Genomic DNA, 21,867 nt, shown 5'->3' on the forward strand with positions numbered 1-21,867 from the left:
ATCTCATACTTCTCTGTATTAAATTCCATCTGCCACTTGTCTTCCCATTCTGCTAGCCTATCTATGTCCTGTTACAGTTGATTGGGATCATCCTCACTGTCTGCCACATCTCAAAGTTCAGTATCACGGCAAACTTTGACATTTTACTCTGTATTCCAAGATCCAAGTCTTTTCTGTATATCGAAAAAAAGTGGTCTGAGCACTGAACCTTGGGGAACACCATCCTCCAGTCTGAAAAATAACCATTTACCATGACTCGCTGTTTCCTGCACTTAAGCCAATTTTTTATTCAAGCTGACACTGACCGTCCTATTCCACAAGCCCCAATTTTGGTTACCAGCTTTTTATGTGGTACTTTGTCAAAGGCGTTCTTAAAATCCATATAGACAACTTCCATTGCTTTCCCTTCAACAGCCTTCTCTGTTACTTCAACAAAAAATTCAATCAGATTAGCCAAGCACAATCTGCCTTTTCCAAATCCGTGCTGGCTCTCCCTAATTGACTGAAACCTCTCCAGGTGCCCACTGAGTTTTTTTCCCCGATTATTGTTTCTAAAACTTTACCCACCACTGATGCTAAATCTTTAACTATTGCCTTATTTGCTCTCTTTGGCTAGCAAAAAACTCCTTTAAAAAATCACAATTTACCCTGTCTAAAGTATTAAAAAAAAGTACAATACTGAAATTTCCCAAATCATTGAAGAGATACTGTGGTGCAGAGTCATTGATGTGGGTATTGAACAGCAAACTCAAGAACAGCACACAGAAACATAAGCAGCTAATATTCTGCAGTGTTGAAGATCTGCCGCCTATCAGCGTGGCCACAGGTAAATAGCCGAACCAAACTAGTGGCACATGAAGAATGAATTAACCAATATGGAATCAGAGCATTAATATTTTCATGTCTTTTGACAAATGCAATTAAGGTTATTTTGACCTCTGCATTGCTCAAACAGTGGTAGAGAGGCATTAGGCACATATTTTCCAGCCTGGTTATGCAATAACAAAGCCGCAAAATCAATCTGTGCTGTAGGCCAAAGATGGCGATATTACAGAGAAATCATTAAATGGAGCATTAATGAGAAATAGATTGAATAGATGCAGACAAATTAATAGATTTTTTCTCACCTATGGGCATTCCTGCTGGTCTGCTATCATTTGCAATAAGTTCATCTCCTTCTGGCCAGGTCACAGATAGTTTATCCGGGAGCCTGTTTCAAACAAATAGCAAATGTATATTTCTACATGTTAAAGCAAAATTTTTAAATAAAAAAATGAAGAATCTGAATTCTTTCTGAATCTGAATTTTTGGTACCTTGCCATTTCATCTTCTATGTATTTCTTGATCATAGTAACAGCGACAGTTCTATCCAACTTCGAGATTGGAATGGTCTTCACTTCATCATACAAAGCTTGGGGTTCCTTCGGAAACAGGGAGGGGTGGTGGTGTGGGGGAGGGGAGAGGAAAAAATAAAATGTTTTACTGAGCTGCAGTCACTTTTTTCCATCACCTCAGGTAATTTTAAGCTAGCGGGAAATTGACTGCAGTGGGCCGGCCACCAATTTAACACCCGACCTTATTTAATTTTAATGGAGAGCAAAATCAGGCGAGGTATCAAATGGCAACCAACGTGAAACCATCAGACTACTGCAGAGTAGGTAAAAATTATCCATGTGTCTTGATCTTGTCCAATGGAACTGTGCCTTTACATACTTTATATTTTGGCAAAAACTTTGAACGGATCATATAAATGTGTTTGATTACTGTACTTCATGAGTGCTTTAGTCCATGCAGATTTAAATTTTGTTTTACCCAATAATTACGTCAGTTACACACATTGCTTCTGCCCCAGGATTTGGAGAAACAGCAGCACTGGTTAGCACACAGTCAATGAAATGTGTATAACAAATAGAGCGATAAAATCCTGCAGAGGAACCCTGCATTTCTCATCTGCTCAGAATATATGTACTGTGAACATTTTAAAGCATGACATCAGGTTGTGTCCCGTATTTGAAGGTGTAAAAGGGTTTGGTGCATTGAAGGCAGCCTGTAGTTCGGACCTTTTACAATGCAAGTTGTGTGGGACTGTCTGCCCGTTTTTTGCAGGTCATACAGGTTTCATTGTAATTTATCCAATACCAAATTTAGTTACCAGGTGTAAGGAAACTTATCAATACCAGATATTCAGCACTTTATTCAACTCAAGAATACAGTATGACTCCTCAAACAACTCTGCCAATCCAAGACTGTTCAACTTCATTACGATTTCATCCTTTCATTAGTAAACTGATGCAGTTATCAGCATAAGGCAGATACTGTACAGCAAAGGTCTACAAACTTTTCTGTGTCGTTGACATTTCCAGGGACTCCCTATACCATTGTCCAAAAGGCAGCTTCAGTTATCTAAAATGAAGTAATGCTCTCAGTGCAGAAAACTGTTACTTGCACATAAAACAAAAGTAACGTTATAAGAAGTCAATTACACGAATATAGAATTCTCAAGCTATTGTGCTTAGCTCATAATAGACAGACAGAAATCTGATGACCTTGGGAAAATCCCACTGCTCCCTTAAGGTACATGGAACCCCATATGAAAACCCATTTTCTGTATGGGGCTACTGTCAGACACAAGGCCCACAGTTCACCTCGAAGGATAAGGGCAACAGATGCACTGGAACACCACAACCTGCAAGTTCCCGTCCAAGCCCCACACCATCCTGACTTAGAATTATATCGCCGTTCCTTCACTGTCGCTGGGCCAAAATCCTGGAACGCCCTTCCAAACAGCACTGTTGGTGTACCTACCCCGCGTGGACTGCAGCAATTCAAGAAGGCAGTTCACCACCTTCTCGAGGGCAGTTAGGGATGGGCAATAAAATGCTGGCCATTCCCATGAATTAATAAAAAAAAAAGTCCTCTGAACAGCAAATTGACAAGTACAGGGCTTCGTAAAGTTGTTCAAATTGCTCTATTTAGGACTAGGCAGATATATGGTGCTGGTTTATTCCCACTCTAGAGTGCGACAACCTCCACTAGGCTTAGCATCGCCGACTGCCAAAGTATCTAAAAGTAACAGTGAATCAAACCTTAAAGAAACATTGATTTAGAGTAAAATAAAAGCAAAATACTGCAGAACTCAGTTCTGATAAAACCATTTGCTGTTAAGACTTGAACATTAGGTTTAATAGAGGCATTGTACACAAGATAGATGTTCAACTGTTCTGATAAAAGGTCACTGACCTGAAGCACGAACTGTTTCTCTCAAAAAATGCTGCCTGACCTGTTGAGTGTTTCAAGTATTTTCTATTGATTTAGAGTATTTAAACAAATTGAGAGTTTTTTTTATTTTACTGAACTGCACTGCCAAAACAAATTTTGTTTGGAGGGAAGAACAGTGCTCCTCTGGCACTGTGTCAGAGCTACCATATTAAAACAGCAAATGCAATGACCTGGGAAAATCTTAACTGCTTTAAATAATTACTGATCACACAAATGTGGGATAACTGGAGATAATCTATACTGTAAAGAATCAAACAAGACATAAAAAGGCTTAAATACAAAAATGAGTGGATAAGGTTAACTGAAAATCTGTCAGTAGGGCTTTATTTTAGCATTACTCACCACAGCTATTTGAACTTCTCCTCCAGTGGAAAACACATCACCTTCATGGTCACCATAGAGAAGAAAACGAACTATGCTTCCATAAATTATTGGCACTGTTTTGATAGATTTAACCTGGAAAGAAAGACTTTTTTAAAATTTATATCTTAAAGTTAATTCTGCACAGGGGAAGAGGCATTTGAAATTTTTTTTTGGCACGGATTTGGACACAATGGCCCAGATTTCATGGTCAATGGTGAAGCAACAGCCCTTGCCACTGACCTCGCCCCTTCCCAGAAAGATCCAGTACTCCTTGTGCCATGGATTTCCTCTTTCTCGACATCAGTTTGAATCTGGTGCCAAGTCAAGGGGATCCCCAAACTCCCAGCAACAGTGATGTCATCAAGTAGGGCAAGCAGCCAATCACACTGAAGTAGTCTCAAACCAGGAAGTGAAATGCCCTGATTATTCGTCACTTTTAACTGAACAAAATAAATGATTGGGACATACGCATCGGAATAAGGTAGAGGAAATATCAACAAAAAAAAATTAATGCAGATTTTTTTTTAAACCAGTGGAAAAATTTGACATTCCACAAATATAAAATCAGTTTTTCAGGGCCAGAGCAATTGTTCAGCAGTAATTATGAACTTAGTACATTATTAAAAAGCCAGTTACACTTGATTCAACAAGGTACAACTTCAAGCGTTTATACACAAAGACTAATGGCACAAAAGGGCAAGTTCTCAACAGTTCAGTGAATTCTAACTGATTGCAGTCTTCTGGGACTTCAACTGTGCACAGAGAAGCACAGAAGCATTGAATAGAGAATAGAGGATTGGATAAGGAAAAAAAAAAGGCTTACGGCAGATTCAGAGCACTGAAAACAGAGGAGGCTCTAGAGGAGTATAGAAAGTTACTTAAACTAATTAGGAGAGCTAAGAGGGAACTTAAAAAACACTGGCGGGCAAGATAAAGGAAAATCCCTAGGCGTTTTGTAAGTATATTAAGGGCAAGAGGATAACCAGGGAAAAAGTAGGGCCCATTAGGGACCAAAGTGGCAATGCATGTGTGGAGCCAGAGGACACAGGTGAGGTTTTAAATGATTACTTTTCATCCTTGTTCACTATGGAGAAGGACGATGTAGGTGAAGAGATCAGGGAGGGGGATTGTGATATACCCGAACAAATTAGCATTGAAAGGGAGGAAGTATTAGCTGTTTTAGCCGGCTTAAAAGTGGATAAATCCCCAGGCCCATATGAGATGTATCCCAGGCTATTATGGGAGGCAAGGGAGGAGATAGAAGGGGCTCTGACACAAATTTTCAAATCCTCTCTGGCCACAGGAGAGCCATCAGAGAACTGGAGGACAGTGAATGTGGAACCATTATTCAAGAAGGGTAGCAGGGATAAACCAGGTAATTACAGGAAACTGAGTCTAACATCAGTGGTAGGGAAATTACTGGAAAAAATTCTGAGGGACAGGATTAATCTCCACTTGAGAGGCAGGGATTAATCAGGGATAGTCAGCACGGCTTTGTCAGGGGGAGATCGTGTCAAACAAACTTGATTGGATTTTGAGACGAGGTGACAAGATGTGTAGATGAGGGCAAAGCAGTTGATGTAGTCTACATGGACTTCAGTGAGGCATTTGATAAGGCTCCACATAGGAGGTTGGTCAAGAAGGTAAGGGCCCATGGGATCCGGGGTAATTTGGCAAATTGGATCCAAAATTGGCTAAGTGGCAGGATGCAGAGGGCGATGGTTGAGGGTTATTTTTGCAAGTGGAAGCCTGTGACCAGCGGTGTACCGCAGGGGTTGGTGCTGGGACCTTTGCTGTTTGTAGTGTACATTAATGATTTAAACGTGAATATAGGAGGTATGATCAGTAAGTCTGCAGATGACACGAAAATTGGTGGCGTCGTAAATAGTGAGCAGGAAAGCCTTAGATTACAGGGAGATATAGATGGGATGGTAAAATGGGCGGAGCAGTGGCAAATGGAATTTAATCCTGAGAAGATGCATTTTGGGGGGACTAACAATGCAAGGGAATTGTGTACAGTTCTGGGCACCACACTATAGGAAGGATGTGATTGCACTGGAGAGGGTGCAGAGGAGATTCACCAGGGTGTTGTCTGGACTGGAGCATTTCAGTTATGAAGAGAGACTGGATAAGCTAGGGTTGTTTTCCTTAGAGCAGAGAAGGCTGAGGGCGGACCCGATTGAGGTATACAAAATTATGAGGGGCATTGATAGGTTAGATAGGAAGAAACTTTTCCCCTTAGCGGAGGTGTCAATAACCAGGGAGCATAGATTTAAGGTAAGGGGCAGGAGGTTTAGAGGGGATTTGAGGAAAAGTCTTTTCACTCAGAGGGTAGTTGGAATCTGGAACACACTGCCTGAAAGGGTGGTACAGGCATTTAAGTATTTAGATGAGCACTTGAAACGCCACAGCATACAAGGCTACGGGAAAAGTGCTGGAAAATAGGATTAGAATAGACAGGTGCTTGACGGCCATTACAGACATGATGGGCCGAAGGGCCTGTCTCTGTGCTGTATAACTATGACTCTATTGACAACAACGTCTGGATTTCTGCATCATCTTGGAAGTATGTAAACTACAGATGTTGCTACCAATTTCAGAGAAACAATGACAGCGAGCGCTGACAATTGCCATCATTACCACAGCAAAACCTGGGCCAATGCTGAGCAACAGTACCCAAAATGTGAATAAAGCAAATGTTTTGTTGCCAATATAAACCATTTTTGCCATGAAAAATAAATGGCATAACCACAGAACCATAAATATTATTAAACAAGGTTGTTACTGTAACACAATAAGATGCATGCTAAAGTGCGTCAAGAAATGTCTCACTATAGCAGAATATGAAATTTCATAAATTTGTACTGTTGCTTCCATTTCTTGAAAACTCCACACTGTTCCATGAATGAAAACACAAGAGTAGCCCATTCAGCCCTCTCCACCATTCAACGAGATCATGGCTGATCTACTTCAACACCATTTTCCTGCACTATCCCCATATCCTTTGATGTTTTTAAATATGCAGAAATATGTCGATCTCAGTGTTGGATATGCTCAACAACTGAACCTCCGCAGCCCTCTGAGGCAGAGAATTCCAAAGATTCACTACCCTCTGAGTGAAGAAATTCCTCATCTCAGTCCTAAATGGCCTGTCCCTTATCCCGAGACTGTGTGCCCTAGTTTTGGACTCCCCAGCCAAGGAAAACATCCTTCCTGCATCAACCCTGTCGGGCCCTGTAAGAATTTTGTATTTTTGAATGAGATCACCTCTCATTCTTCTAAACTCCAGAGAATGAGGCCCCTTTCCTCATCAAACAATCCTTCCATCCCAGGAATTAGTTTGGTGAAACATCATTGCACTCCCTCTATGGCAAGTATATTTTTCCTAAAACTAAATTCAAGAATTTTTTTTGTTGGTTAATCTTCATTCCTCCAATAGCGTTTGAATGCCTTTCAGTACCTCACGCAAGTGGTCATTTTAAATGTGAGCGTGATAACAATTGTCAATAGTATATTTCACCACTGCAGGCAAGAAAGAGGAATGGTGCAGCACAGTCAAACCCAATCCTCCCTTTACTCAATGGCCACAGATGTATACACTTTCAGCACCGATTGGTCAGCATCCATCAGGATTGGAAATCCTGTCCAATTTTCCCCCATGATCCAGGTATGCAGAAGCCAATTATAGTTGCCGAATATTGCCCTGGCTGAAAGAAATCAACTCAAATCTCAAATGTTCCTGATCTGCATTTCCCAGATAATCAGTGGTAAAAAAATTAATGAAGCAAAGTATCATTCAATAATTATTGTTTTAAGTCAAAGGCTGCTGACAGGTCGAGAAAGACGAGGAGGTAAAGTTTTCCTCTGTCATTGTCACATAGGATGTCATTTGTGACTTTGATAATAGTTGCTTCGGTACCATGGCAAGGATGGAAATGGAATTGGAGGGATTCAAATATGGAGTTCTGGCAAAAATGGGTGGATTTGGGAGGTGACAGCATGTCCAAGGACTTTGGAGATGAAAGTAAGTTTGGAGATGGGACAGTAGTTGCAAGGATAGTGGGGTCAAGGGTTGGTTTATCGAGCAGAGATTTTTTTATTTGTACATGGGCTGGACCAGCATTTATTGTCCATCCCTAATTGCCCTTGAGAAGCTGGTGGTGAGTTGCCTTCTTGAACCACCGCAGTCCTTAGAATGTAGGTACACCAACAGCGCTGTTAGGATGGGAGGTCCAGGATTTGAACCCAGTGACAGTGAAGGAACGGCAATATAGTTCCAAGTCAGGATGGTGTGTGGCTTGGATGGGAGTTTGCAGGTGGCAGCCTTCCCATGCATCTGCTCCCTTGACCTTCCAAGGTGTTAGAGGTCGCGGGTTTGAAAGGTGCTGTCGAAGGAGCCTTGGTGTATTGTTGCAGGGCATCTTGTAGATGGTACACACTGCTGCCACTGTGTGTCAGTGGTGGAGGGAGTGAATGTTGAAGGTGGTGGATGGAGTGCCAATCAAGTGGGCTGTTTTGTCCTGGATGGTGTTGAGCTTCTTGAGTGTTGTTGGAACTGCACCCGTCGATGCAAGTGGAGAGTATTCCATCACACTCCTGACTTGTGCCTTGCAGATACTGGACAGGCATTGGGGAGACAGGAAGTGAGTCACTTGCCGCAGAATTCCCAGCCTCTGACCTGCTCTTGTAGCCACAGAATTTATGTGGCTGGTCCAGTTCAGTTGCTGGATCAATGGTAATCTCCCCAGGATGTTGACAGTGGGGGATTCAGCAATGGTAATGTCATTGAACATTAAGGGGAGATGCTTAGATTTTCTCCTGTTTGAGATGGTCATTGCCTGGCACTTGTGTGGTACAAATGTCACTTATTAGCCCAGCCTGGATGTTGTCCAGGTCTTGCTGCACTCGGACATGGGCTTCATCATTATCCAAGGAGTCACAAATGGAGCTGAACATTGTACAATCAGCGAACATCTCCACTTCTGGCCTTATAATGGAGAGAAGGTCATTGATGAAGCAGCTCAAGAGGGTTGGGCCTAGGACACTAACCTGAGGAACTCCTGCGGTGATGTCCTAGGACTGAGATGACTGGCCTCTAACAACCATCTTCCTTGGTGCTAGGTATGGCTCCAATCATTGGAGAGTTTTCCCGCTGATTCCCATTGACTCCAGTTTTGCTGGGGCTTCTTGATGCCATAGTCGGTCAAATGTTGCCTTGATGACAAGGGCTGTCACTCTAGCCTCACCTCTGGAGTTCAGCTCTTTTGCCCATGTTTGGACCAGGAGCTGAGTAGCTCTGATGGAACCCAAACTGAGCATCAATGAGCAGGTTATTGCTGAGCAAGTGCCACTTGATAGCACTGTTGATGACCCCTTCCATCACTGCTGATGATCAAGAGTAGACTGATAGGAGGATATTGGTCCAGTTGGATTTGTCCTACTCTTGTGCCAGGACATACTCGGGCAATTTTCCACATTGCCAGGTAAATACCAGTGTTGTAGCTGTACTTGAACAGCTTGGCTAGGGACATGGCTAGTTCTGGAGCACGTCTTCAGTACTATTAGCGGAATGTTGTCAGGGCCCATAGCTTTTGCAGTATCCAGTGCCTTCAGCCATTTCTTGATATCACGTGGAGTGAATCGAATTGGCTGAAGACTGGCATTTGTAATGCTGGGGACCTCAGGAGGTCGACATGCATCATTCACTCGGCACTTCTGGCTGAAGATGGATGCAAATGCTTCAGCCTGGTCTTTTGCACCGATGTGCTGGGCTCCCCAATCATACAGGATGGGATATTTGTGGAGCCGCCTCCTCCTGTTAGTTGTTTAATTCACTACTGGACGTGGCAGGACTGCAGAGCTTAGATCTGATCCACTGGTTCTGGGATCGTTTAGGCTTGTCGATCACATGCTACTTCCACTGTTGGCATGCATGTAGTCCTGGGTTGTAGCTTCACCAAGTTGACACCCTATTTTTAGGTATCCTTGGTGCTGCTCCTAGCATGCCCTTCGGCACTTTTCATTGAACCAGGGTTGGTCCCCCAGCTTGATGATAATGGTAGAAGGGGGGGGAATATGCCGGGCCATGAGGTTATAGATTGTGGTTGAGTACAATTCTGCTGCTGCTGATGGCCCGCAGCACCTCATGGATGCCCAGATTCGAGTTGCTAGATCTGTTCAAAATCTATCCCATTTAGCACGGTGGTAGTGCCACACAACACGATGGAGGATGTCCTCAATATGAAGACGGGACTCCATCTCCACAAGGATTGCGCGGTGGTCACTCCTACCAACACAGTCATGGAAAATGCATCGGCGACAAGTAGATTGGTAAGGTCAAACAGGTTTCTCACTCATTGGTTCCCTCACCAGCTGCTGCAGATCCAGTCTAGCAGCTTTAGGACTCAACCAACTCGATCAGTAGTGGTGCTACGGAGCCAGTGATGGACATTGAACTCCTCCACCAAGAGTGCATTCTGTGCCCTTGCTACCCACAGTGCTACTTCCAATTGGTGTGCAACATGGAGAAGCACTCCTTCATAAGTCAAGGGTGGGAGAGGAAGAGGGGGGAGCACACTAAGTGATAATCAGCAGATTTCCTTGCCCATGTTTGACCTGATGCCATGAGATTTCATGGGTTCCAAAGTCAATGTTGAGGACTCCCAGGGCAACTCCCTCCAGACTGTATACCACTGTGCCACCACCTCTGGTGGGACTGTCCTGCCAGGGGACAGGACATACTCAGGGATAGTAATGATATCGTCATGGACATAGTCTGCAAGGTATGATTCCGTGAGTATGACTATGACAAGCTGTTGTTTGACTAGTCTGTGGGACAGCTCTCCTAATTTTGGCAGAAGCACCTCCCCAACAGATGTTAATAAGGAGGACTCTGCAGAGTTGACAGGCTCAACACCATCTAGGACAAAACAGTCCGCTTGATTGACACTCCGTCTACAAACATTCACTCCCTCCACCATGATGCGCAGTGGCAGCAATGTGTACCAACTACAAGATGCACTGCAGCAACGCACCAAGGCTCCTTATACAGCACTTTCCAAACCCGCGACCTCTACCACCTAGAAGGACAAGGGCAGCGTTTGCATGGGAACACCACCACCTGAAAGTTCCCCTCCAAGCCACACACCATCCTGACTTGGAACTATATCACCATTTCTTCACTGTCGCTAGCTCAAAATCCTGGAACTCCGTTCCTAACAGAACTGTGGGTTACCTATCCCAGATGGACTGCAGTGACTCAAGAAGGAGGCTCACCACCAGCTTCTCAAGGGCAATTAGGGATAGGCATTAAATGCTGGTCCTAGCCAGCGATTCCCACATCCCATGAATGAATTAAAATAGATTCTTCGCTAACAGCGAAGCACTAGCAACAAGGTAGATGATTTGAAGGTACAAATAGAGGTAAATGGGTATGATTGAATTGCCATTATGGAAACATGGTTACAGGGTGAACAAGACTGGGAACTGACTATTCAAGAATATTCGTCACTTAGGCCAGATAGGTGGAGGGGAGAAGGAGGTGGGGTAGTGCTGTTAATAAGGGACAAGAGCAGTACATTAGTGAAAGGGTATCTTAGATTGAAGGAGCAAGAAGGAGCTATAGAACAGCAAGGGGCAGCAAACATTGGTAGGAGTTGTTTATAGTAAAGGCCTACTTCCCGACCCGAAACAGAGGGGAACCGACATGCGTCGGGTTGCTCTTCTGGGTCCGGCTTTCGGGCTCGGGTCCGGGTCAGTCACACACAATAAGTATTACATTTTGCTCTGTTGGGAAGTTGAGTTTACTAAGTGCCAAAAGCCTACCTGAGCTGGGAGTCCAGGATGTCAAGAAGGGAATCTCAGTCTGCACAATGAGCGAGTGAGCATCTCTACGACGTCATCGCGCTCATGCTACAGCTTCCTACAGATTCGGAATTGGAAGGTAGGTAAAGTGAATATTCCGGTGGTCGGGTCGGGCTTAGGTCGGGTCAGGCTCGGGAAAATATGGAGGGACTCGGACCGGGTCCAATGTGGTTCTGTCGGGTTCAGGTCGGGTTTTATTTTTCCTGACCTGAGCAGGCCTTTAGTTTATAGGCCATCAAACTGTAGTGGCAATGTTGGGTATAGTATAACTCAGGAAGTTAGAGCTGCATGTAGCATGGGCAGTACAGTAATAATGGGCATCTGCAATTTACATGAAGCTTGGGCAAACCTAATAGCACTCATGCTGTGGAGGATGAATTCCTGGAGTGTTTGAGAGGTTGCTGGAGCAGTACGTTGAAGTGCTAACTAGGGACCAGTCTATTTTAGATTTAGTATTATGGAATGAGAAAGGGCTAATTAATAAGCTTGCTACAAAGGAGTCATTAGGAAATAGTGACCATAATATGAGAATTCTACATTAAGTTTGAAAGCGATATAGTTTATTCTGAAACTAGAGTCTTAAATCTGAACAAAGGAAACTATTAGGATGAGGGGCAAGTTGGCTATGGTGGATTGGCAAAATGCATTAAAAGATTTGACGATGGACAGGCAATGGCTAGTATTTAAAAAAGCATTACACGATTTACAACAAATATCTGAAGACTATCAGCCATTATATTTCTTGGTTGAGGCCATTTAGACACTAATATTGTAAAAAAAAGTGAGTAAATACCATACCAAAATACTTTAGCTCTAATGACCTTATCTTTCATTTTACCCAATTCCTCCTCCTTCCCAATTTTATTTTAAAATTGACTTTGCCCCAATATATAACCATATTATATTTTATTTTGCCCTGCCAAATTTTCTCACCGCTCCCATCCCAAAGCTTTGCTGGGATTATGGTTTCAAAGATACAGGTTCCCCGCCCCCATGCACCACCATTCATTTGCAGGATATTTGGCTGTGACATTCCTTTCAGCCCATATCCTCTCCTCACCTAACATTTGCATGTATACACTTTCAACTAGGGACTAATGGATATCAGAAGTAGGAATTTCTCCTTCAATACCAAAGATTGCCAAAGACAACCGTAGCTACAACTCAAATCAGTTAACTCGGTCGAGACCAGGGATAGTGCCAGAGTCTGTACAGCTCAACTACTTACTACGTAAACCCACTAAATCATCAGGGAACTGCTTAGTCTGGATTTGATATTTTTTTTAAATTCAAGCTCAACTTAGCTATTTTCCTCTGCAACATCCAAGATGGACCAATGAATATTCCAAAACTAGCTCCAAGAACAAAATTTTCAACCAAACGAAGCTTGGAGCTGGTCAGCTACCTGGTCACCCTCATGAAAATATCTTGTGTTAAATACTTAAATGCTAGCACTGGACAGGTTACCTGAACAGTCTACTCGTCAGACGTTACCAAACATTCTTAACGCTGAGGCTACGTAAACACCAATTAAAGCTCTACCTGATTGGAGGTACTTCGGCATTCAGTCATGGTTGCCTCCCAGGCAGTAATTCAGAATCAAAAAGGAGCCACTAGCTGACCAATGTCCACCTGTATTATCAGCACCACTATTAATTTTCAATCTGCAGAAACTTACCAAGTGTCCTGCTTTGAACGTTTTGCCATCCCACTCAATAGCTGCATATACAGCCCAAGGACTCTGCATTCTTTTAGATGGTAGATCACTTCTTGTGATTGTGCCTTTATAGGAACTGAACTTGATTTGTTTGTCATATTTCTCATGGCATTCTTTAAGCCACATAGCAAATTCTCTGTCTATCTTCATTCTTTGCTCCTGAAAGAAGATTGTAAGTTAAACACTATTCATACAAGAATCAAAATGTAGAAACAACTTCAGTAAATTAGAAATTACTACCAGTAGGCAGAATATTAGAGCCTTGGGAAAAAGTACAAAGATTCACTAAATTAACAACAAAGGTGGGAGCTTATTGGAAGGAAAAGCTTTAAAAACTGGCCTTATTCAGAGGGTTTCAAAATTATGAAAGCTTTGGTAGGAATAAATAGTGAATATTGTTTCTACTGGTTACAGAGTTCAAAACAAGAGACACTGATTCAGGCTAATCACTTGAAAAACAAAGGGGAAATTGGAAGAAACGTTTCTACAGCATTATTATTCTTGGGCAGAAGTAAAGATCCCCACCATGGAACAGGAGGCAGAATTTAGGGTGCAAGATACATCATTTACATCACTAAAATTATATAGACCGGTGAGCCTGACGTCAGTGGTAGGGAAGCTGCTGGAGAAGATACTGAGGGATAGGATCTAAATGGGCTTATCAGTGATAGGCAACATGGTTTTGTGCAGGGAAGGTCATGTCTTACCATCTTAACAACTTAATAGAATTCTTTGAGGAAGTGACAAAGTTGATTGATGAGGGAATGGCTGTAGATGTCATATACATGGACTTCAGTAAGGCGTTTGATAAGGTTCCCCATGGTAGGTTGATGGAGAAAGTGAAGTCGCATGGGGTCCAGGGTGTACTAGCTAGATGGATAAAGAACTGGCTGGGCAACAGGAGACAGAGAGTAGCAGTGGAAGGGAGTTTCTCAAAATGGAGACGTGTGACCAGTGGTGTTCCACAGGGATCCGTGCTGGGACCACTGTTGTTTGTGATATACATAAATGATTTGGAGGAAAGTATTGGTGGTCTGATTAGCAAGTTTGCAGATGACACTAAGATTGGTGGAGTAGCAGATAGTGAAGGGGACTGTCAGAGAATACAGCAGAATATAGATAGATTGGAGAGTTGGGCAGAGAAATGGCAGATGGAGTTCAATCCGGACAAATGCGAGGTGATGCATTTTGGAAGATCCAATTCAAGAGTGGACAATAAATGGAAAGGTCCTGGGGAAAATTGATGTACAGAGAGATTTGGGTGTTCAGGTCCATTGTTCCCTGAAGGTTCCAACGCAGGTCAATAGAGTGGTCAAGAAGGAATACGGCATGCTTTCCTTCATCGGACGGGGTATTGAGTACAAGAGTTGGCAGGTCATGTTACAGTTGTATAGGACTTTGGTTCGGCCACATTTGGAATACTGCGTGCAGTTCTGGTCGCCACATTACCAAAAGGATGTAGATGCTTTGGAGAGGGTGCAGAGGAGGTTCACTAGGATGTTGCCTGGTATGGAGGGCGCTAGCTATGAAGAGAGGTTGAGTAGATTAGGATTATTTTCATTAGAAAGACGGAGGTTGAGGGGGGACCTGATTGAGGTGTACAAAATCATGAGAGGTATAGACAGGGTGGATAGCAAGAAGCTTTTTCCCAAAGTGGGGGATTCAATTACTAGAGGACACGAGTTCAAAGTGAGAGGGGCAAAGTTTAGGGGGGATATGCGTGGAAAGTTCTTTACGCAGAGTATGGTGGGTGCCTGGAACGCGTTGCCAGCGGAGGTGGTAGACTTGGGCACGATAGCGTCTTTTAAGATGTATCTAGACAGATACATGAATGGGCAGGAAGCAAAGAGATACAGACCCTTAGAAAATAGGCGACAGGTTTAGATAGAGGATCTGGATCGGCGCAGGCTTGGAGGGCCGAAGGGCCTGTTCCTGTGCTGTAATTTTCTTTGTTCTTTTGTACCACTAAATTACAGTAGAACATGGTGCTGGCAAAATATGTGCCAGCATCCAAAGCAGAGGATGCATACAAATGTCATGAGGGTAAAACTTCATTTGCACCAGATTTGCCCTGGCTCAATTTAGACAGTAATGTGCATTAATTATCAAACAAGAAAATGGTCGAGTTCCTAGCTTTAAACGTCCACTAATTTTATCTGAAATATCAGCTTTGATTTGAGCGATTAAAAGAATATTTTAACCAGCTGCGTTAATAAAGGTATCTATAAGCTAGAATTCCTTAGGTACCATTTCAGTGAGGAATCTACCTGATGCTCCACTAAGGTCTTAAATCAGGATTAAAAAGCTAATGGTGTTTACCTGTATTGTGGTATCATGAGCCGCTTAGGAACTAGGTGGTCAACGTCTCAATAGTTCTGAGCCCCAGAAGGACTCTTCAGCAGACTATTGCCACTTTAGGTGCATGGGCAGCTGTCTCTGTACTTTGACAGATATATGAATAGGCATGAGGGAGGGCTATCTGTAAAAACCAGGTAGGGTCATTAGGAGAGGACATCACAAATTCCACACATGCTGCTTCTGCTGTGTGCTGAATTTGTGTGTCCACTGAACAGTGACAGGGTAGACCAGATAGTAGCCAAAGCTCTCAGAAGCCAACTGCCACTGTTCTCTCTAAACAATGCCCCAAGGCCTCAGGGCCAGTGGTCAAAAAAATACACACTGAATGGACCAACAGCAATATCGTAGGAACACCATCACCTCCATGTGCCCATCCAAGTCGCACATCATCTGGACTTGGACTTGTACTGGAGTTAATTGATCATCGTAAAGAATTTCAGGATATAGATTTAACAAACACCATTTTGGGAGCACCTTCACCACAAGGACAGCACCAGTTCCATGTAGTTCACTACCAGCTTCTATTGGCAACCAATGATTTTTTATTTATTTATTTTATTTTAATTTTTAAATTTTTTTTTATTTATTACTGAAACAGGCCCTTCGGCCCACCAAGCCTGTGCCGACCAACAACCACCCATTTATACTAATCCTACATTAATCCCATATTCCCTACCATTCTCCTACCACCTACTTACACTAGGGGCAATTTACAATGGCCAATTTACCTATCAACCTGCAAGTCTTTGGCTGTGGGAGGAAACTGGAGCACCCGGCGGAAACCCACGCAGTCACAGGGAGAACTTGCAAACTCCGCACAGGCAGTACCCAGAACTGAACCCAGGTCCCTGGAGCTATGAGGCTGCGGTGCTAACCACTGCGCCGCCCTATGATGGGGCGATAAACATGGCCTTGCCAGCATCACCCATATCCCAAAACCTCCAAAAAAAATCTCAAACTGCTTTAAAATGATCTGTTAAAAGGTTGTTTGCCCCAAGTTCTGCAGCTCTGTGGAGCGCCCATTTTTCTTTCATTGTCGCAAAAAAAAGTCGTTACGATCCCTGGATCCTTGTGATATTTAGAGCGAATAAATAAACTGCCTTTAAGAACTTGTCTTGACGCCAAAAATTACTTCATTGCTCAGTGCTCTGCGCTTCCCTACATTTTACCTTGATGGATTTTATGTTGCTGGTTGCTTGGCATAATCTTAAATTGAAACATATATTAATAATGACATCCATGCTTGCGAGTCCCCAAATTTTTCACAAAAAAATTAACTTGCATTTTATCTCCTGTACAGCAACTCCACAATTCAACACTCTCTGGACAACCCCAAACTGACCACAGATCCATTTCAGTTCAGTTTCCACAGGATTGATCATCCTACACACAACTTGCAACCCTAACCGAGAGAGAGGAGAGACCCACAGCTTTAGTTCCCTCGCAATGAAATGGCTTACACTGTTAGCAGCCACAAAATTCGTGATCTACTCAAGCTTTGTTGGCATTACTTTGTCAGAAGTGCAGTGGAAACTGCATTTACACATGTCATGAGGAGTTTCTGCCAGATTTGCAGCAAAGTAACTTTGGCAAAGTGGGAGTAGGTCCAAAGAATTCCCTGGTCAATGAATTCTAAAGATATGGTTGGACTTCATGTTAAAACTCAAAAGTGTAAGGCAGCAGCACTAAAATAGCTGAAGTGACAGAACAGTTGAATTATTCTGGATTACTAGTTATATCTACACTAGCCAAGATTAAGCAAAAATATTGTTTTTTTAGAAAGAGACAAGTACACATGGGCTCCACAAAAGTATCAGAAACCTTTGATCTACACCACTAATACGGGAACCCAAAACTATACTTTTAACACCTTCTGGCTCAACTTCTCCAACACGCTACTCCCGAGTTCCACACTACAGAAAGCCCCAACAGCCCATTCAAAACTTCACTGCCCACATCCCATAACACACCAAGTCCTGCTCTCGTCATGACCAACATCCACTGGCTTCCCATCCTCTAATCTATTGAATTCAAAACCCTTATTCTCATCTACAGAGCCTCATTCTAATTTGCAAATCTTCCCACGCCTTGACCCTTCCTATTGCAGCACCTTTCACTTCACCTTTAGTACTGCAGCCATCAGACATCTTGGTTGCACACTATGTCACCGAATTCCCCTCTGGCTCGCTATCGGTCTGCTCACCTTCAAAAGTCTCCTCAAAACCAAATTGTTCAACCATGCCTTAGGAATCTGTCTCTTAACTCTTTTGCTACAGCCCAATGCTCATTATCTCCTTTGCAAAGCGCTTTGAGATGTTTTACTATGTTAAAGTAGCCCTGCAAAAGCACATTAGATGGGAGTCAGTGTAACTGGAAGAACACAAGAATGAGAATACACTGCTCAGCCAATCAAGCCCCTTCTATTCAAAGACCGTGTATTAGACCATATCACTAGCTATACTCCACCCTCGTCATCTTAACGTTTTCATTCTCTGACTGGGAAATGAACTTGGAATCCAGCAGTACTGTGACGGCAGTCAGAGATAGGATAGATTGCACATGGTCCTTGGCAAAAAGGCATTTGATGGGTTGAAAGATATGCTGTCCATCAATTTAATACCTATAGTAGTGCTGCAGCTTCACCTTAATACGACTGCTGCGTCAGTAGGCGACCTACTTTCGTATAAAAAAAAAGCAAAAAAATTATATGCAACTTTCTTTTCCTGACCAATTAAACACAAATTAGGTTTCATTACCTGCCCATTCACAACACGTGTGAAAAGCGTGTTCTTATCCTTCAACTTCAATTCCAAGTCCATGAACGTCAACTTGTTGGTGCTGACCTGAAATTTATCATTGGTGAAAAGCACCCCTGAGATCCTGTTGAAACATTCCAGTGCCACCAGTCCTCTTTTCTTGGGAGGGGCACAAAACTCAAAACTAGAAAAACAAGGATTATTTCTGTAGATGTTACATGCAGATTGGAGAATATACTTCATATCTTTATACAATTCAATTATTTTATGAGGCGGCTATAAGTAAGTTTTTATTTGAAGCCGTGAGGCCAATATTTAAACCCTTATTTTCGTTCTGAAATTTCAATTACAGGGATGGGGAGTGTGCAGAAAAAGTGTAGATTTTGCAACAAAAGGCATACACAGACAGATATATCCTGCAACATAAAAATAACAGGAAAAAGTTGACAAAAATGTGACAAAAACATTAGTAAGGAAGTGGCTCAGAATTAAGATATACGTAAATTATATAACCTATATAAATTCCCACTGACATCCCCCCACCAAATAAAATCAAAGAATTTTCTATCTCCTCAGGTTATAAGTTGTATGTTCCTTTGGGAGATTGATTTAAGAACTTCTTAAACAGAATGTAACCAGGGCTACTGACAAATTCAAATCATGTATACAGCAATACTATAACATAATGGATTATAGCAGTTTGATACTTGAAAAAGATTCAAGTTTTCAAATCTACTGTTTTGGCAAACAAGTGTATGCACACTACATAAAATCACAGCTTGCAAGAGCTCGATCATACTATGTGGCATGGATTAGCAGGATCCAAGTTCACATGTGAAATACTCAAAACAAGTGACATTTTAGCTGCTGTTTTATTAAACAGAGGCCAATGACTTCCTGAAGCAGGAAGCCAGGTGAGCAGAATGAAGGAAATCACCCAGTCCTGCTTTTACATATAACTTGGTGACCAGTTACAATGGCAATGACAGAAGCCTAGAAGGTCACCAGCCAATGTCTAAAGAAAAAAAAATTAAAATACCACATCGCTATGCGATGTGCTCCCTGGCAGTTCTGAGTTTATTTAGTGAATAGCGAGGTAGTCAATAATCTGCACTCAGTTAGTCGACTTCAACTAGGTTAATTACATGAGCACTACAATTATTGATGTGCCTGGACTACATTCCTGCATCTCTTCTCTATCCAGTTATCCTTTGTGCGAGACCAAGTATACCAATGTTGGAAAAACAATAACTTGCATTTAAATGGCATCTTTAATATAGAAAACGCCCCAAATCAGGATGGAATTGGCTGTACTGACCATGCATCAAACAGTCTGCCAAAACTCACTGCCGAGGCTCCCTTGGAAATAACGAGCGAATTATCGGTACAAGCCCTACTGTCTGTGGAATCACAGCCCAGAAAATAATTAAGGACTCGAGACGAAAGGAGAACTGGTGAAAAAAGTTGGCAAAAAAAGTAAAATAGCACACTTAATCTTACTCTTCTACTGTGGTGTATGGAATTAATCTTCCATTCCAAAAACATTCAAATATTGGCCTTTTTCCTCTGGCCCCTTTATCAACAGAATAGCAGTCTTCCTCATCATCCTCAACCGTATCTAAAAATAAACAAGAAGATTCAATTATATTCAAAAGATTTTAAAGATTAAATACAGCACTTTAAATCCCTCTCCTCCTGACATTCTCCAGCTGCTACTACTACTACTCCAAAGCATATTAGAACATAGAACAGTACAGCACAGTACAGGCCCTTCGGCCCACGATGTTGTGCCAAACCTTTAACCTACTCGAAGATCAAACTAACTACCTACCCTTCATCCTACGATCATCCATGTACCTATCCAAGAGTCGCTTAAATGTCCTGAATGTATCTGTTTCTACTACCACCGCGGGCAGCGCATTCCACGCACCCACCACTCTCTGTGTAAAGAACCTACCTCTGACATCTCCCCGAAACCTTTCTCCAATCACCTTAAAATTATGCCCCCTGGTGATAGCCCTTTCCACCCTGGGAAAAAGTCTCTTCGCTATCCACTCTATCTATGCCTCTCATCATCTTGTACCCCTCTATCAAGTCACCTCTCATCCTTCTTCGCTCCCAATGAGAAAAGCCCTAGCTCCCTCAATCTTTCTTTGTAAGACATGCCCTCCAGTCCAGGCAGCATCCTGGTAAATCTCCTCTGCACCCTCTCTAAAGCTTCCACATCCTTCCTATAATGAGGCGACCAGAACTGAACACAATATTCCAAGTGTGGTCGAACCAGGGCTTTATAGAGCTGCAGCATAACCTCGCGGCTCTTAAACTCAATCCCCCTGTTAATGAAAGCCAACACACCATACGCCTTAACAACCCTATCAACTTGGGTGGCAACTTTGAGCGATCTATGGACATGGACCCCAAGATCCCTCTGTTCCTCCACACTACCAAGAATCCCGTCTTTAAGCCTGTATTCCGCATTCAAATTCGACCTTCCAAAATGAATCACTTCACACTTTTCCAGGTTGAACTCCATCTGCCACTTCTCAGCCCAGCTCTGCATCCTGTCAATGTCCCGTTGCAACCTACAACAGCCTTCCACACTATCCACAACTCCAGCATCCTTCGTGTCATCGGCAAACTTGCTAACCCAGCCTTCCACTTCCTCATCCAAGTCATTTATAAAAATCACAAAGAGCAGAAGTCCAAGAACAGATCCCTGCAGAACACCACTGGTCACCGAGCTCCATGCTGAATACTTTCCATCTACTGCCACCTTCTGTCTTCTATGGACCAGCCAATTTTGTATCCAGACAGCCAACTTTCCCTGTATCCCATGCCTCCTCACTTTCTGAATGAGCCTACCATGGGGAACCTTACCAAATGCCTTGCTAAAACCCATATACACCACATCCACTGCTCTGAGTATCAATATGCATTGATTATTTATAAGTTGTCGAACAAACCAAAAAACATTTGCAATTGCACAACACACAATTCACATATGAATTCAAGTTTTAAAATTTAGCTTCAACTCAAATGACAGACAAGCATATTGGCAACTTCATGAGATCAAGAGAAACAGGTCTCTAACATCACTAGCACTTCCATTACTTATTTATTTATTTAGAGATACAGCACTGAAACAGGCCCTTCGGCCCACCGAGTCTGTGCCGACCAACAACCACCCGTTTATACTAACCCTACAGTAATCCCATATTCCCTACCACCTACCTACACTAGGGGCAATTTATAATGGCCAATTTACCCATCACCTGCAAGTCTTTGGCTCTGGGAGGAAACCGGAGCCCCTGGCGAAAACCCACGCGGTCACAGGGAGAGCTTGCAAACTCCAGTCAGGCAGTACCTAGAATCGAACCCGGGTCCCTGGAGCTGTGAGGCTGCGGTGCTAACCACTGCGCCACCCTTATTACCTATAATAATATAACATAAGCACATGTAGTGTGTTGTCCACTAAATAGATTGTTGCCGATGTTAAGATCCATCAGAAAACCAAACAGCAGGCATAAAGCG

At 42.8% G+C, this 21,867-nt stretch overlaps 1 protein-coding gene across 1 annotated transcript in view; it reads right to left on the minus strand.

The window, feature by feature from the left end:
• The window catches only part of smchd1 (structural maintenance of chromosomes flexible hinge domain containing 1), a 268,185-nt gene that overhangs the window by 210,802 nt on the left and 35,516 nt on the right, over nucleotides 1-21,867 (minus strand). The window contains exons 11-16 of the mRNA XM_068031705.1: nucleotides 19,837-19,954; nucleotides 18,337-18,520; nucleotides 13,184-13,381; nucleotides 3,622-3,735; nucleotides 1,315-1,421; nucleotides 1,128-1,210 (exon numbers count right to left, since the gene is read on the minus strand). Coding sequence (XP_067887806.1) covers nucleotides 1,128-1,210; nucleotides 1,315-1,421; nucleotides 3,622-3,735; nucleotides 13,184-13,381; nucleotides 18,337-18,520; nucleotides 19,837-19,954 — 804 coding nt within the window. The remainder of the gene's footprint in view (nucleotides 1-1,127; nucleotides 1,211-1,314; nucleotides 1,422-3,621; nucleotides 3,736-13,183; nucleotides 13,382-18,336; nucleotides 18,521-19,836; nucleotides 19,955-21,867) is intronic.

The sequence above is a fragment of the Heterodontus francisci genome, chromosome 5 (assembly GCF_036365525.1).
Source record: "Heterodontus francisci isolate sHetFra1 chromosome 5, sHetFra1.hap1, whole genome shotgun sequence".
NCBI classification, from domain to species: domain Eukaryota; kingdom Metazoa; phylum Chordata; class Chondrichthyes; order Heterodontiformes; family Heterodontidae; genus Heterodontus; species Heterodontus francisci.